Source organism: Melanaphis sacchari, unplaced genomic scaffold, assembly GCF_002803265.2.
Source record: "Melanaphis sacchari strain LSU unplaced genomic scaffold, SCAv2.0 Contig7_pilon_pilon, whole genome shotgun sequence".
NCBI classification, from domain to species: domain Eukaryota; kingdom Metazoa; phylum Arthropoda; class Insecta; order Hemiptera; family Aphididae; genus Melanaphis; species Melanaphis sacchari.
The window spans coordinates 4,962,311-4,980,974 of record NW_020271560.1 but is presented as its reverse complement, the minus strand read 5'-3'; the positions used below and the strand labels follow the sequence as shown (position 1 = coordinate 4,980,974).

The following is an 18,664-nucleotide window of genomic DNA, read 5'->3' as shown; positions in this document are numbered from 1 at the left end:
ATCCTTCGTTGACACAACAATGTTATGAGCAGACTCGTGTATATCGTATAATATAAGACAATTTAATAATAAAATACAATGACAACGAAGAATATTTTTATACTATACATAATAAAACAACCGAGAGAGTTGTTGAAAACGTATAAAATATAAATGGATTTTTTTTTTGTCCATTTTTTTTTCTTCTCTCCATTCTCATTTTCCCCCATCAGTACGTGACTCGGTTGCGAGTTTTCTAATAGTGAATTGTTTCATATTTTTTGTACACTGATTTATTAATATATCATATCGACGGCAGCGTATACATGATGTGTACTGTGTATAATATGCATTCTACATCTACACATAGATATATTCTAAAGCTGTGTGCGTGTGTGTGTGTGTGTGAATTATCAATAGTAATCCCGATAGTACCACCCCGTCGCACTCACCTGTCAGTAGAAATGTCAGCAACATTGTGATCTCATTGGGCTTGGTGTCGTCGTCCGGATGTCCCTGGAACAATAAATTATTATCTGATTATTATGAATGATCATACACAATATAATATATTATTTCGTTGTGCCATTATGAATTTATATATAACTAAGTGTATACAGTCACGGGATTGAGTTGTCAATGCGTGTCGGTTACGTCCGTACGCACAATAATAAGAAGCTATAAATGATCTTTATTTAATATCTTGCTTTTGATTGATCTGTTTGAAATTGTTTGCAGAAATTTTTATTTCTCTTATGCACGTGAACGCCTCACCTGTCTGTTTTCTACTCTACTCACTTTGTTCACCTCTTCGTTATTCGTTTACTTATGAACCGAGGAGAATCGGAAAATAACTGCAGTGAAAATAACATAGTTGACAACTTCAGGGAAATTCATTAAATTGTACACTTATAGTTTATCACGTTTTTGTGCAGGTAATTTTATTAAGAAAAATAAATATCAATGCAAACATTAGTGAAACACGAAATTACTATGACATGACCTAAAATAATACAAATTTGATTTTACCAACTACATATTACCTATAATTTATGAGCAAGATGGTTGTTTTAGTAAACTTAAGGGTTCTCGACAAAATATAGCTTTTTTTGAAATATGTTTTTTACATAATTTTATGTCTTTAAAAATAACATTTTTTTTACAAAAATGTTATCATTGATTCTTTTTTTTTTTTTTGTACAGCATCATAAATTTTTAATTTTATATTTTAAAGTACAATATTTTTCTGAGAATCTCCTCTGCGCTATTTCATCACTTGGTTTATCTAAACTTTAAATACTTATAAATAATTCATTTTTAGTTCAATACTCTATTTTAATTTATATATTTAAATTTTCAGAAGTAAATTTTGCTTCAGAATATAAAGTTAAAAATAAAATATGTCATTAAAAATTAATTATTATTGAAATTTATAAATAAAATATATATATATAAAAAGCAAAAAACACTATTCTATTCGAAATTGGTTGTACAATTTTATAAAAATAATTTTTAAAAAACATTTAAGATATTAAATTTAACAATTAACTATAATAATTGGATACTGACCATAAAGTCGCAAGAATGCTTAGTGAGAGAAATCAAAGATAGGACATTGGGACCAAGACAACCCAAAAAAATATAGAAAATAAAGAATTTCTTAAAACTAATATCGGTTTGTTTCTTATAATATCCCGAAAAAATATTAACAATATTACGATGTCTCATATACGTGTTATGGCTCTCGTGACATCGGACGAAACACCCGATCGTTGAAGTCTCCAGATACGTTTCGCGCTATAAAAATGAAATTACATAACGGTTCAGTATAATATCTCAACATTACCGGAACGGCTGTATATAAGCAATAAGTACCTACATATTATATTTATAAGTGCGTATGAACAGTTATTAAATCAACGAGATTCGATTAACTGCAGTTGCACACATAGAAGACTATCTGTAAGTAACATGTATATCGTTATTTCGCATAGTCTGCGTATCATCGTGACTATATATATTATATTATACAATACTATTATTGTATAAAGTATAAACGAATTATATTATGTATTATTATTATTTCTATTGTTATTGTTGTTGAACCTGACGCCCTAGTTGAGAAATCCAAGTCGTCAACGCCGTTTGTTCGTCGTGCCCGGGGCATCGGCTAAATGTTAAGTCCTCAGTTGTATAGACACATTTAATGCGGATGCAATTAACAGGCGTCATCAACTACTTAAAGAAATAGATGGCTTATAATACTGCTATAATATTGAATACTGCTGTTATAATATCGGCTGTCGCCGCTTGGAACGCGAAGCGTCTCAAATCGTTAGATTACCGAGTACCTACATACACGACTTTATACATATATATGTATACACACAAACTAACATTATTACGCGTAGATATTATTGTATTATATCGTACAGAAATGTATCCCTAGAATTTCACTGAATGACGATATGCTACATGTCGCGACGCGTCCTTGACGATCACTGAACGCCGCCACTGACAGCTGCAGCGACCTTCAATTATGTAAAATTCTATAAATCGATACGCGATGATAGAATACACTATACGTCTATATGTATAAATGTACAGTACTGTTTTTCAAGCAGAAAATTATATTTTATTTCGGTTTTAGCTGCGATCTACTAACGTCCTACGTTGACGAATATAATATACGAGTACCTACTATAGAATATCGCATTACACGCTGAAACGTATTTGTATCGTTAGCGCGTATTATATATATCGCTCTTAATCGTCACCCCCTCCCCACGATTTGTGATAAAATCATTTGCGAGTATGAATATAGCCCGATTTCGAACTTGACCCACATAGTACACTAGGACCTCACTTTTTTACCACCCCCGGGGCTCGAGAATCCGACACGGATTTTATGATATTTTGTCGACGATCAGACATAGCACATAATATATATATTATAATATTATTTTTATATAACATATACCTATACATATATATATTATATTACACACGCCGCAGACGGCCGGATCGGTCGTGACCCATTCGGTGTATTGAACGCGGCAGAAGAAAGTTTTCGCTGCGAATCGTCACGTTGATGATTTATGGACAGGTTTTCGCGGAGAATCCTAATTATATGTATCGACCTGTCATGACTCGAACGCGGGCACAACGTGCACCGATCCCCGGCGAGTCCGTGCGGGGTCCACGCCGCGTCGGCAGAAGACTCTAAAGCCCTTATTATAAAATATATCGTAATGTCATAATAATTATTATTCATCGTCTGTCTGCAACACGGTAAAAGGCGCACGGGTATACTCGTAACATCCTGAACACGCAGGTGGCCAAGATTGTTGCAGTTATTATATTATACGATATGATCACTTTGTGCGAGAAAAACAACGACGACGGCACGGTATAATACCTCGGCTATTAAAAGTACCGACCGTGTATTATGCAGACAGCTATGCGAATACAAATTATTAGAATCGCTTATAATAACATAAATATCACGAAGAGTATATTATCATATCGTATATAATGTGTATACAATAGTCTATAATACACGATATCGCAGAATCCAACAATGAATAGCAGTAATAGCACATTGTCGATATCGAAATATTTTGGACAAATCTTTTAAGTTAAACTTTGTAAAATACACGAAATATCCTGTAGATAATATATAGAACAAGTTTTGGTTTATCGGTTTTTAGTTATCGTATTTTTTTTTTTTTTTTTTTAATGTGTTAATGGGTATTTTCTTAATCGATATAGACCTACATCGGTTACATCAATGTAATAAGCTATACTATTCGAGACAAATTAAAAATCGATTAAACCTACTTAAGCGTATTGTGAAATCATGCAATTCATTTTTATATGAGCAAACCGAAATTCATCTTGCAGTGATTATTTTAATATGTTTAAAAGACAAATGTTGTAGAAAAATATTAAAAACCGTTGTACCTACCTATAATTTATATAGTCAGTGCAAACGAACTATGCTTGTGTTGAATTTATTATGTATTACAACATTTACATTTATACACTCACTTAACTAGAAAAAACTTATATTCCTCGTTATTAATTTTTTACAATAGTATTAGTAAAATAATGATAACTATTACAGGTATTTATTTTATAATATTTGTAATTATAGTTGTATTAAACATGGGTAAGTATACAATGTACAATACATTTAAAAATTAAGATATAACGTGTAAGTTCAAGTTGTTCAACCCACAAACAATTGAAGTATAAAATATATGAAAATACATTGATCACACTCACTCTAGTCTGCAGAATGTAGCTTGTAATCACAGTAGTTATAAGTCGTATTTGTATATGATATAGTAACACATTTAAAATATATTACTTTGATACATAGAAACTGACAACAGCGCATACAATTTTGTTATGTTGTATTTCGATTATGTCATATATATATTAATAATAATGTATAGAAAAAAGATCAAATACTTGAATGCACATTTGTATATATAGTAAAAATCCTAATTTTACGGCTATTGTAAACAGTTTTTCTACAAGACCATTACTATATATAATGCTATGCCAATATATAAGTATAATATTTTATCTAATTGAATAAATATCCGTGTTCGCATTCTATTTATAATATTATATAACGAATAAGCATTTGATAAATATAGAAGTAGAGTTATTAAAAAATAGTAAAAATTATTGTGTCATTAACTTGTGTATATAAACGCATGTTATCTAATAATTTAAGTTCGATTAACTTTATAATTATTATACACTTTTATAATTTATCATGACTTAAAAAAACTATTGTGCTTAAACGTTTTAGGTATTCAAAGCTATAATTTTACAAAATTGCACAAGTTTATAAGTTAATTTTTCGTTATTATCAATAGTATTTTTTAATTAAATTTAATAACAATTGATTTTTCTAAAAATCTGTGAGTAACAAATTTCTCATAAGTTTCAAGCGTTAAACGAATCATTATGTACAATATATTTTTGTATCTATATAACTGTGAATCATAAAAATTAATATTCTGAACAATATAAACATATGATAAGCATATTTTAGTATATTATTTAATCGTTCTACTAAATTCTACGAATGAAAATAATTTTTCATAGTTATACACTTATACAATTTGTAGAACTGTATAGATAGTAGATACTGTTATGAAACCATTAGATTTATTCTACCCGTCATAATTTCTATTTGCCCTATCATTAATTTAAGAACATAAACATAATATCATCACGTTTTCTCTTCGGACATGTTTCATTAATTATATCATGTATATCGATTATATATATTTATAAAATAATTATGTCAAATCAGAACGATTTCGTAACAATGACAAATTATTATGATTTGTCTATGATATTCAAATGTCCCGCCTTAAAACTTTTTTGTTTGTATTAATTTTACTCTTCTCCAATGACATAACATACAATCATGATTAGTTATAAATTCACAAATATGATTTTTAAAACAATAATTAAACTTATCTGAGAAATTTGGTAAAAAAAAAATTAAAACAAGTTACATAATTACAGATTTTTATTTTAAGCACACGCTGTACGATAACGGATAAAGTACATTTTTCAAAAAAAAAAAACCGAAGAAATTAATCTATTGTATAGTAAGTTTTGAACATATATCTTATTATTGTATATTGAGTAGGTAAATCACTGATTATTTGAATTCTAAAGACAATAATAAATTATTGTACACGAAAAACAATTTCGAGCAGAGACGGAATCAGTCTCTGTTACTAAGGGTATTTTATAATTTATTCATATCGCTATTAATAATTAATTTTTTTATTATTCATTATATTGTAAGTTGAATTAATTTTTGCTAAAAACATAGCTATAATATTATTATAAAATTATATCATACCAATATCATATATATTACTAATAATATGACTCACAAGTTAATTCCGCGTACGGTCAAAATGGATTCATTGTATTAAATAACTAGAAATAAATCTAAATAATATATTGAAAATTGCAAAAATTTCATAATAGCAATAAGTTTCAAGTCCCTACTATAAACATTTTTTGAATTTCTATTCAATATCTAAAATCATTAAATACCTAATCAATATTTTTTATTCAGATTTTTAAATTTATCAAAATAAGTACGTTAAAAGCTTATAAAAAAAGCTTGTGTCTATATATCATCAATATCTTTTTAATTTCTATATATCTACTTATTATACACTTGAAGTAAAATAAAAAAAAAATCAATTGTGACAACAGACATAATATATTATGTTTATGATTGTAACCGATACTACATAAATACTTCCATTTTTCTTAACTATTTTAAGTTTTGACGCCCTCTCGCTTACAGGCAATAAGCCAACTACATACAATTTTCTATCAAAAACCTAACCATTTTTACTACTCCTAATGGCTAAAAGTTGATGACAACACCCCCCCCCCCTCAAAAAAAAAACACTCATACACGTTTACACACAAATTATTATAGTGGTATACCTACATTTAAAAATATATAATTTTAATTTTGCTAAAACCGTTACTCCCATGAGCATTTATTATTTTAAATTTCTTTATACTTTTCTATAAAATGAATTTGTACATATCGTTTTAAAATATTTTATAATGTAATATAAACGATAATAAACACATAAATATTATTGTCATTAATTTTATGTCCACAGAAATAATAATATATTGTAACAGAGCGCTATACATCAAGGTTTGTTTTTCACAAACGTTTAACACACCAAAAACTAGTTTACGCAGTTCAGTCGTATAAGTTATTGGTAAACGATTATTGAGATAAAATTCCTATTTTACAAATTTAAGAAAACAAATTTTCGAGGGCATCTTGTAGCGTTATTTTTATCAAATTGAATAACATAATGTTCAATATAAAAACATTGCTGTTGCATTACATTACAATAATCGAATCATTAAAAATTTAAATCAGTATTTTTGTTTCCATTTTTACAGATTTTAAAGTTGTTGTATTAATAATACGATTTAAAATATTTAATCTTTTGGACTAAATATATTTATTTACTACGGAACATTTTTTTATACATATTATACAACGATCTGGTGGATTACTATATACTTTATTAGTGTTATAATATAAATCAAGTATTGAAGAACGTATGATATAATTATTTTCATATTATAATATGTTGAACGAAACCATTTGCAAATAGAACTCGACTTATTTTAAACTGATTTAAGTTATGATTACTTTTTATATTAGTAAATATTTATAAAAGAAAGGCTACAAAGTTCCTTGAAAATATTAATATTATAACTTTTAAATTGTATACAAAGTATTTAAATAGTTCACATATTATAGAAAATAATGTACATTTTCTTACATCATAACTATACTTGCAAGTACCTATACATATACGTTTGTATATTGTATACTATGTGTATGTAATTATGTCTTAACTATATATTGACTATTGTTGTATTGTTTTTTTTGTATTGATTTATCAATGAAATAATTTAATTGTATGCATATTAATTATTACTAACTAAATAAACTAAATAAAGCTATTAAATAATTTCTATTTTCCACGGTGTTAATTAAAATATGTGCGAAATATATGATGCTGATTTTTAAACGATAGAAAAATAAAATTCCATATAGTTTCATAATTGTTTTTAATTTATAATAATATATTTATATACCGTGAAATTGATTGAAATAAATATCATGATTCGCGAGCAATTTATTCACTTATATATTAGTTTTTTTTAATAACTATATATATTACAAATTACAATAGAACATATTATTTATCAATTACCAGATCGTCGACCTTAGGTGATCCCACGCGTCACATAGTATTATAATAATCATGATAATTAAAAAATACATCCTCGTCATTATATTCAAATATTGTTATAAACTGCAAGTTTGAGAACATCCTACGCATACTAATATAAAAACAAACAACAACACGGATACAATCATATAATACATAGACATTAGACAAATTGATGATAAATCCAAAAGAAGAGTAAATAAACGATATCGAAAACAAAATTTTGTGTAACAGGATTGGGGAACGATAATAATTTTATCATTAATTATTAAGCTATGATTTATATCATTAAACTGTCAATACAAAATATACATATTTTTTTTAAATGACGTATTATTAAATAATATTTAGGTATAGTAACATTGAATTTAAAATTTTTGTGACTTAGCTAGGGTAGCTTAATAGCTTAAGACTTTTCAATTCCACCTTTTTCAAACGATTCAGCGTTAAAAAATCGAAATAGTATCGGTGACATCGACATGCGAGTACCATAGTTTATACTTTGGGTAATACTGAAATACATCAATTATTATTTATATAATTATAATGAACATCAACTAATAACTAATTATTATTATTTTGATCAACAACTATCCAATTATTATGTTACGTATTTTGATACATATTATATTCGGTGCGGAAAAGAAGCATATCGCGGTCGTTGAAATAAACGATGATAAATTACTATTTATGCCAAGGCACACAGCACAATACCACGCGTTTGATTTTAATAATAATTAATATATTGAATTTAATTTTAACTATCGATCTCCGATATCGATGCCAATGAACAAGTACATATTATACTCATCATATGTTTTATATTATATAATGATTGATTATAATTCAATAACATATAATAATGTAGTCGGTCAAAAGGTCAACGGCTCCTGCGGGGAATCCGGAAGCCGCTGTCCGTTCGCCTTCTTCCTGTCTATCACTCTTCTGTAGTTAGCAAAGAATTCAATTATTAAGCGTAAGTAACCGATACATTGCCGTTGACTGTAGTTTATATGTCTATAAGCGTAATATATACGTATTACGTATAGCTATAACACTTGGGTATAATGTATACCTACACGCGTACATATAGACATCCATAACGTTCGCTAAATTTCCATTCTCAATTTTATTAAAATATTATGCATTACACACTAATACACTACTCTCATGCGATACACACACAACAGACACAAACAACACCTTATGTTTCTTTAGACTTTTTTGCCGCCTTTAGAAAACAGAAACATAAATTTACATTTTTTATTTTTATCAAGTTCAATCAACACTTTTATTTAATTTTCCGTACAATTTAAAATTGGTTGAAGTGGATTTGCTCCAAATTTAATATAAGTTACTTTAGTTCCATCTAAGACTAAAGCTGGTCAGGAATTTACAGAAATTGAGCACTAATTATTATTCATGTGAAAAAGTTTTGAAATTAAATATTTTTGAGGGCGGACAAGATAACGTAGGTGAGTATACGATGAAAAATTAATAACACAGAATATTTCATTTTAAATTCTGAGCGGTTATTTCACTAATCTATTAACGTCGTTCTACAGCAAATCTGTCTTGACTTAGCTATAAGCTATGTTAATAATTTTAAGAAACATCTTAGAGTAAATAATAATATTAATATAAATAAATCTTTATCTATCTGAATTGTAAATTTAAGAAATTAGTTTCCATTCTGTTTTTATTTGTATTATTGTAAGTGTATTTAGTTTGTAGATTCTAAAAAAAATAACTCTCTACCTTCAAAATAATCTTTGCTTACAGAAGAAAGATAAACCAAAATATTTTACAGAATATTTGTATCATTTATATATTTTTTCAATAAATGATTATATTATTTAAAAAAATAAATATATTGTATTTTATATGTTGTGATTGTTAAATAAGGAAGCAAGTAGTTAGAATTTCGAAAAATTATTATTGTCATTCAAATCTGTCGAGTCTCAACGTCAACGAGGGTACCGACGAGATGATTGAATACTTGAAAATCAAATAAATAGATACCTATTCAATAATCATATTGAGTACAAGTAGTTACAAGCTCTTTTAAGATTAGACTCCCTAATAATAACCGCTAAAGACAACACGAGACTTTGAACCCCCACTTACACTCTCCTTAAATTCGCCCATAAACGGTAAGAAGAAAACAAAAATAACATTATTATACATATTTTACGCGTGTACAGCAGTAACAGTTCTATATTTATTATTTATAATATATAAAACGTATTTGTATAATTAAACGCGTGATTTAAGTTGATATTTATATTATTTTAATATGATGAGAAAACTGTGTAAAAGGTTCACTTTCTTTTACATCGATAAACTGTGTGCGATATATCATGGATACTGTTTATTTATTTATTTTTATTACGATTTATATCTTACGTATTATGTATTCGTACAATCAGACGGACGAACTTTAATTATCTTCGCGTAAATACTATAGAACGAAATTTCCATGATGTACAAGAATTATTAATGTACGAGCATATAATTCGCTGTGCTGCTGCAGATGAACACGTAAGATATAAATTAACAACATCCAACTATTTTATTTTCGTTTTTATTACATACGTATAGAACAAACGTGAATCCTTTAAGCCAACTATAAATTAATATAAAACTATAATATATTCAAATATAATCTTTGTATAGCGAATTATTATGAGTGAATAAATGATTATAATTTGTCTGAATAAAATATATATTTTTAACTCAATATTTTATACATATTACAAATACTTTAATGATTTTAATGACCACTTTAAATTATAAAGTGTGTGGTGATGTGTTATAATAAATTCTTTTAGGTACATTAAATATCTATACGATTCTTACATTATTTTAGTTCTACTTGATATTATATTATTTAAACTGGTATACAATACTATAATTATATGTAAATTATAGAAGTTGCTTAATTACATCTCTAAAAATAAATTTTTAATGTTATCAAAACGTTAATAAATGAAAACTAATACTTAATATACCTACATAAATATGAATTATATAGCAATTACCTTTAGTATATTATGATCTCACTGGTTTAAAAAAAATTCAATCTCTTTCAATTATGCGGTGTAGCTACACCACAATATTTAAATTGTGATTATGATCATGATTATTATCATTATTCGATAACTCGAAATTCTTAGTATATCAATTGTATTTTGTCTATTTGAATCTGCATGTACCTATTGGGGTTCTAATTAATGTATTATGCAGATGAAAATTGAAATACGACTATAATATTTTAATATTATTGTTATTTGTTCCTAGTGTATACAATATATAGATTTGTGTCTACATGATAAATTTAAATAAATATTATTAGTACAGATGACTAAACTTTAATTAAAATGCAGTATATTATCGATGAATTACGAATAAGATTAGCAGCAAATGATCTTATCTATTTTATTGATATAATCTGATTAACATTTACCTCTGTACTTAGGTTTACTTAAACTTATACATGTAATTATTAAGATAAATCTTGAATGGAAGATGTAAAAGACAGGTAGGTATAAAATATACACAATAGTTATACGTAGAATGCGTTTTTTAAAATAATTTTCACAAAAGTAAAAGCCCGCCAATTAAAATACAACGTAATATATATATATAATATTCCCATGGCTATTATAATTCAAACACGCGGTAATTTTTAGATTTAGATTATAGATCATCATTATTAGTATACAACTTTATGACTTTTAATTATAATATTACTACGTTTTAGAAAATACATAAATATCAAATATTTAAATTATTATGATTTCTCTCTATTTTATATAACATCGGGGTGTAAACATCGTTTATACTTCCGGTTATTGTTCCAATAATACTGTTATCCCTCGATAAAAAAATATATATATATAATTGTAAAGAAATATAGATTATTTCGTATAGTATAAGTGGTATAATGCTTCAATGAGAGTTTAGTTTAATTCTAATATTATTTTTAAAGAATACAATAAATTATAATTCAAAAATATAGAATACAAGAAGAATATTATTTAAAATTAGAAATCATATTTCTACTATTGATATTATACAACTATACGAGTATACCTACTGAATAAAATAAATTTATCTAGCAGCTAGTATATATAAATAATAATTAGATAAATATAATTTTATTTGAAATTCTACTTCAGACTAAATATACATATATATTTATATATACGGTTTTATTAAAAATGGTGCACTTCTTTTATTTTTAACAAATATTAATGTTAGTGGGTTTATTGCACGAGTATAATAATAAATATGTTACTCTATAGCTATATATTAGCATTAAAGTTGACACTTGGCACTCAAAACTTGGGCAAATATTTAATTAGTTTACTCATATGTATATGTGTAGGATGTAATAATTTAAAAATGATGAAATTGAAAATTTACTTGCATGTTATTTTTTTAATAAGATTAAATTTAAAACAAAAAGTTTCATTTTTAAGTTAAAGATAACGTTAAAAAGTAAAAACTGAAACACGCGAATAATTTAATATGAGTAAATTATTTTTTTTACACAATGTATGTTTGAAAATGAACATGACTATTTAATATTCATTAATAGTATTAATAAAGAACGCTTGATTTTCTTTATTAAACCTTCAAATATAAATATTTTTTATTAAAATAAGTGTGCAACTGAAACTTTTAGATATTAAATGATTAAGATGATTAGGTAATTCATTTCTTGAATAACTATTCATTAATTTATTCACCATTAATTTAATTTAAAAGCCAATTTGATGATTTCAGTATTTTTATTCATTAATAAATCGTAATAAGGTCATTATTTATTTAAATACGTACTTAAGTAAAAATACACAAAACTTAAATTCATAGAATACTACCTATTAAAAAAAATTTTTAAAAAAATGGGAAAATTGGGAAACTCTAAAAATCATAAAAACAATTAAATCGATAGTATATTTTATTTGTATAAAATGACTTTAAATAAAACCTATAAATATTGTGATAATTCAAAAAATATTTAACATATGCAAACTTTACCAACCTTTCACGAAGTTAACGTCATTTGACCACTTTGGTCCAAAATGGAAATCCAGTTGTCAGGAAATCCGTCAAGTACAGACCGAATCACTGACGTTAAATTTAAACAATATTTCCTTCATGATTTTGTAATCGAAAATAATAATAATCAAACAAATCGATAAATTTCAATAAAAAAAAATATTTAACGAAAAAATGAACACTATTAAATATTGATATTTATTGTATTATATATATCATAAATATGTGTTATCTATTCAACTATTTTTCATTTCAAAAATCACGTAACTATTACTTAGAAACATCCACACGGGACCGACGATCTGAGCGCGTGCGACTCGGCGTGATCACTGGCGCGACGCCCTCAACTTGTTCTCTGCCGTGTTCACCGCAACCGACACAACAGACATACCGATTAGACAAGACATGTAGAGCCAGTGGGAGGATCACAGTAGTAGGGCCAGAAAGTGAGAGGACAAGAAAGTGTTCCTTTTTTTTTTTTACTTTTTATAGCACGTTAGCGGGATTTTTCGACTGTTCGATTATACACTGATGGGGATATATTATATTATATTGTGTAAGTATATACGCATGACGCGCGACTCTATTGATCTATTTAATTTAGCGCGTTTTTATAAAATCATAATACACACGATAATTATGTGTTTTAGATATATTGTTAAAAAAGATGAATTATAAACACTCGTTTAAGTTAAATATATTTAAAATGGTTCGATAAATAAATATAGAAACTTACCTACTATGTTTAATGAACTATTAAAATAATTCGTTCAAGATTAAAAGTTAAATACAATATTAATATAAAAAAACAGCATTATAGTCAAACTCGAAATGAAATGAATGTACAAAGAATTTAAAAATATGTACACACTGACACCATATCATAACCGTCTCCATAAATTCATTTGTCTTTTGTCTATAGTTTTTTTTTTATATAATATAATGTTTGAAAATTATCGCCTAATTAATTAGAGAATTATACTATCGTTAAGATATTTTATATTTTTAGTAAGTACTTATTTTTGAGCTTATAAAAACTCGAGATAATAATTGTTTTTAAATGTTATCAGCTATAAACAATATTTATTAAGAACTATAATATATGTAAATATTTTAAATATTGCAGAATCACTTATTTACATTAATCATTTAAATCGTTACGTAAATTTTTATAGGAAGCGGATGTAGGAGTAGGAGTTAATAGAAATACGAGGACAAGTAAAACATCCTGCATATTAATTTGATATGCACACACAACTTGTCCAATAATTATAAAGAAATTCCTCGAGTACTAACAAAACTTTATATTTTATTGCAATTTAAATAATATTAGGTAATTATATTATTAGTTATTACTTATTACATCTTATTAGAGTGACATGTTTAAAAATGTGCTTAATTTGTAAATATAGCTACGAATTTACGATACAGTTTCTTTCTTTAAATAAAACCTTGTTTTTATGATGATAAATATCGTACCAAACATTAATGTTTTTCATGTGCGAAAATCCAATTGAATAATTTACCTACTAATTAGTAATTATGACCCTTAAAGCGTGGATAATTTTGACCTCGAAATAAATGTAATTAGAAAAAATATTTTGCACTTGATTATAATGACGTTAAAAATAAATTTTACCATAGTAATACTTTTAATATTGTTTCAGATTAAGTTATTATGGACGTCCGTGAGAATAACTATAATAATAAAAATTTTGTTGTTTTCAGATAAAATACATTTTATTAATAGGTATAATAGTAGGTGCTTATTTAAAACAATTCAACATAATTATATGACTTTTAATGTGCAATGTCATTAATGGATTTAAGTACTTAACTAGCTTAAACCAATTTATTGTTATTGTATTATACTGCTGTGTAAATGAAACTTCCCAAAAAAAAAAAAAAAATCTCTGTTAAATCTAAGCATGCTTATAATTGATAATACAGTTAAATGAAAATAAAAATTTAAAGAGTATTATACATCGTTATTGAACAGCACTATAGGCATTACAGCTAAAACATACCCAGAATTTAATAAAATCAACAGGTACCTTATACTTTACTTAAATTTGATATTCACACTTATATGTCATCATTCTAAATAAGACGTGTCCGTATTCTTTTTTTTTTTTAATAAAAATTCGTTTTTTTTTTAATTTTTCCAAGTTATCTTCTTCTTATATATATATAAGAATAATCAATTTAAATATTCGTACAAAAAACCTATAAACTATAATATTAAAATAAAACGAAACGATCATTGAAGTCACCATACGTAAAAAGACGTCTATTAATGGAAAAATGTATTTAATGGATTTAAAATTTCAAACATAATTTTTTATAAAAATACTATCCTATTATTGTTATTTTAATTAGCTATAGGTAATAATATATTAACATGTAACATATTGTATGAATGAACAAAGTGTAATGTCTTTGAGTTAATCTTAATATGAATAACTATATAAATTCGTTATCAAGACGTTTAGTGTAGCAGAAAGTTAACGGTTATGGTTGAACGGATTGATCAATTAACATTATTTCGAATCTTAAGCGTTAAATATAAATAAGTATTTAAATAAAATTAAGCGAAAATTTCAATAAAATCTATAATACAAATACCAGGTAAAAAATCCCTAAGGAAATAACTAAACCAAAAGAAAAAATGCTCGAGTTTTGTGAAACACAACTTCTAGACATATTTTTTCAAAAGTTAAGTAAAATTATGGTTCCAATACCTTATCAACAGAAAAAAAAAATGAATCTATTTATCTATTAAGACTTTTAATAAAAAAAACTGAATAACTTTATACTATTTAAGATATATGTGTTTAGATATTTAAATTTAATATTTAATTCAAAACATTGAATTTTGTTTTAAATTTTTCTTCTCGAGTTTTTTTCTATCGAATAAATACAATTACAATATACCTTATGCAATTATTAAATTAAACTTTATTAGGAAAATTAAACAATTTTTTTCAATACTGACGAAATAGTTATAATTCACGTTGCCGTCTATAGAATTTAGATATACGCATTACGAGTTCTTATATTTTAATACGAAAACGAACCAAGTAACGTAAACATATCATCATATGTAGAAGTATATATAATTTTGAATGGTCATTTCATCGACTCCACTCTCATTGCGTGATTTATTCGTATGTTATTTCTATACAACAAAAGACGATTTAACCATATACTAACCGAAACCAATGTCCTTAATTACGTATTAGGCTACAATTTTCGTATTAGAATATGTTTGTGTAGGTGGTATACTAGGTATAATACATGATTTCGGGAAATGATTGATTGCGGCGAGTTCCTCACGGGAGTGATCACTGTTGCACCGACGAGGAAAAAATAGTGTAACGAGCCGAGAGAATGTAATGAGCTGCGCATATAGACACATATGATCGAACAAAGAGACCCAGAGAGCTCTTGATAACGCGTGACTTGCGATTTTCACCCGCGATCGGTTTCTATTCTCTTTATGGTCGGTTAATTGAAAAGTAAAACGAAAAAAAAAAATAAAAAAAAAAAGCAATACAGAAAGAAATGTCATTACGCGTGCAGCGGCTGCGGCACCGGCACGGGTAAATATATTACATAGCTGGTCCATATTATTATAATATAATAATACATAATACGTATCTAACGTATGTACGTATTTCTATTTAAGCATCGCAAATAAAAATATCAAAAACGGACCAGGTAAATGAGCCACGTGATTGATCGCTTTCTTTTCATCCAAATAACGCCTATATAATAATATATGCGATCTTATACTACAATACATATACGTACCAACATATAGCACACGCACTAAAATGTTATGTGTGTGTGGAGGATGATAATGACGAAATTTACGAACAATTAAATTCTTACTCGTTAAGTAATAACCTAAAGCGTGTAAGCGTTATATTATATACAGAAAATAAATACACTATCCGGTAGATATAAATCATTTACATTCTACATATAATATATCTACTATATATTATATATACATATAATTGAAGGTATATTGTAAAAATATGTGCTGGTCATTTCAAAAAGTATCGACAATTTGTGACACGCAAGTTTCGTGTACGTTTGTCGTTGGATATGTAATATTTGCGTGAACTTGTGATTTCATAATATATATCTAGTTGCTAGTAGGATACTTTAAAATAGTATATTGATGTATAAATATCAAATATTAAACGAATAATTTTTATTTCAAGCATTCAAAATTTAAATAAAATAATTTTAATGGCAGTAAGAAGTATAGGCACTTATACATATATAGTGGTGGATAAAATATGGACGATGAGGTCAACTTAATTACTGTTGTGGGAATACATATTTCTCGTTAATTCGTCGATAAATAAAAAAAAAAAAATGTGAATTACGTTATAGTGCCTATAGTCAATACACAATTATTTTATATTTTTATACTGGATACGCGATTGATCGGTATGCAGTTTCCTTTTTGTTATTCCTAAATCTTCTATATACTTCTATATCTTACTATACGCAGATTGGAACTTTAAAGTTTAAACGCTTTTGTAATAAATAAAATGGACTCCACGTTAAAAAAAAAAATTTCCTCGAATTTAAATATATCAAAATGTTTAGGACATACTTCGAAAGTGCGAAGATACGAAAAAAAATACGGTAGGAGCTGGATTATTTATCGAAAAGAAAATCGTCGATTTAAAAGTCGACGTTTTGCTTTTTGAAACGACTAGCGGGTGCAACTTCTCCAGCCAGTTAAAATAATCGCTCTGTATATAATATATTATAATATAGTATAATGTATATGCGTGTAGCCGTGTAGGACCTATATTATTACTTGTGCCTCATATCATTTATAATGTAATGTCCGTGTACCGTTTTACTTGCTAGTCGCACGACCGCGGCGATGAGCACTGCTCCGCTGTAGCCACCGCGCAAACTTTTATTTTAACCCGAGACGACCTCGTTCGTCCTCGAGGCCGATGATCCGGAACGTGATGACGCCGTCGCAGGAATCCAACGGCGACGACCGTTCAGCCCGTGCACTGCTACTACGACCCCGCTACTATACCGATCGACAACAGGAGCCAAGGGCGTTCGACGAATACAACGCACTATATAATATATCTGTATAGTATATAAATCGCGACATCGCGTATCGGCCAGATATTCTACTGCAGTCGACATTTTATGCCTATCACTTTCCTATACAATAATATACGTGATACGACATATTGTTCAGTATAAGCATTATTGTATAGAGCACATTCTTACACACGCATAGGTATAGATTATCCGTAAAGCCGTGCGCAGAGTTTCAGGTCAGGTGCAACGAATATTTTTTACCAGCCTATTTGCCGTCATAAATGGCTCATAAAAAATAATCACATAATCACTATTATTTATTCATTTATTTTTTTTTTTTTTTTTGTTTTTAGGTACAATCGCTTAAACTTAATGATACGATTTCAGTGTTAGCGAGTTATATAACCTCACATCGACCAAGTAAAAATATTACCTCCTCCTATCTGTTTACAATAAATCTAATGAATCTACCATATAAATAAATTAATAAATTATAAAATAAATTAACCAATATCGTTTATATCGTTCAAACGATGATGACAAAAACCTCACAGCAAACTACTGATGGGTAAATACATCTAAATAAAATTATGAAGCCTGATTTGTAGAAGTTATGTTTAAATTGTATTGATAAATCTAACTTTTCAAATAACATAAAATAAATTATAAATATAATTTAGTAGTTACCGAAGTTGACA

The 18,664-nt window shown here is 26.9% G+C and overlaps 1 protein-coding gene across 1 annotated transcript in view; it reads right to left on the bottom strand.

Moving 5' to 3' along the window:
• The window catches only part of LOC112601679 (transcription factor SPT20 homolog), a 53,272-nt gene extending 40,254 nt beyond the window's left edge, over positions 1–13,018 (bottom strand). Inside the window, exons 1-2 of the mRNA XM_025349413.1 lie at positions 12,859–13,018; positions 432–495 (exon numbers count right to left, since the gene is read on the bottom strand). Of these exons, the coding sequence (XP_025205198.1) occupies positions 432–456 (25 nt within the window). The 5' untranslated portion in view covers positions 457–495; positions 12,859–13,018. The remainder of the gene's footprint in view (positions 1–431; positions 496–12,858) is intronic.
• Between the last annotated feature and the right edge of the window lie 5,646 nt (positions 13,019–18,664).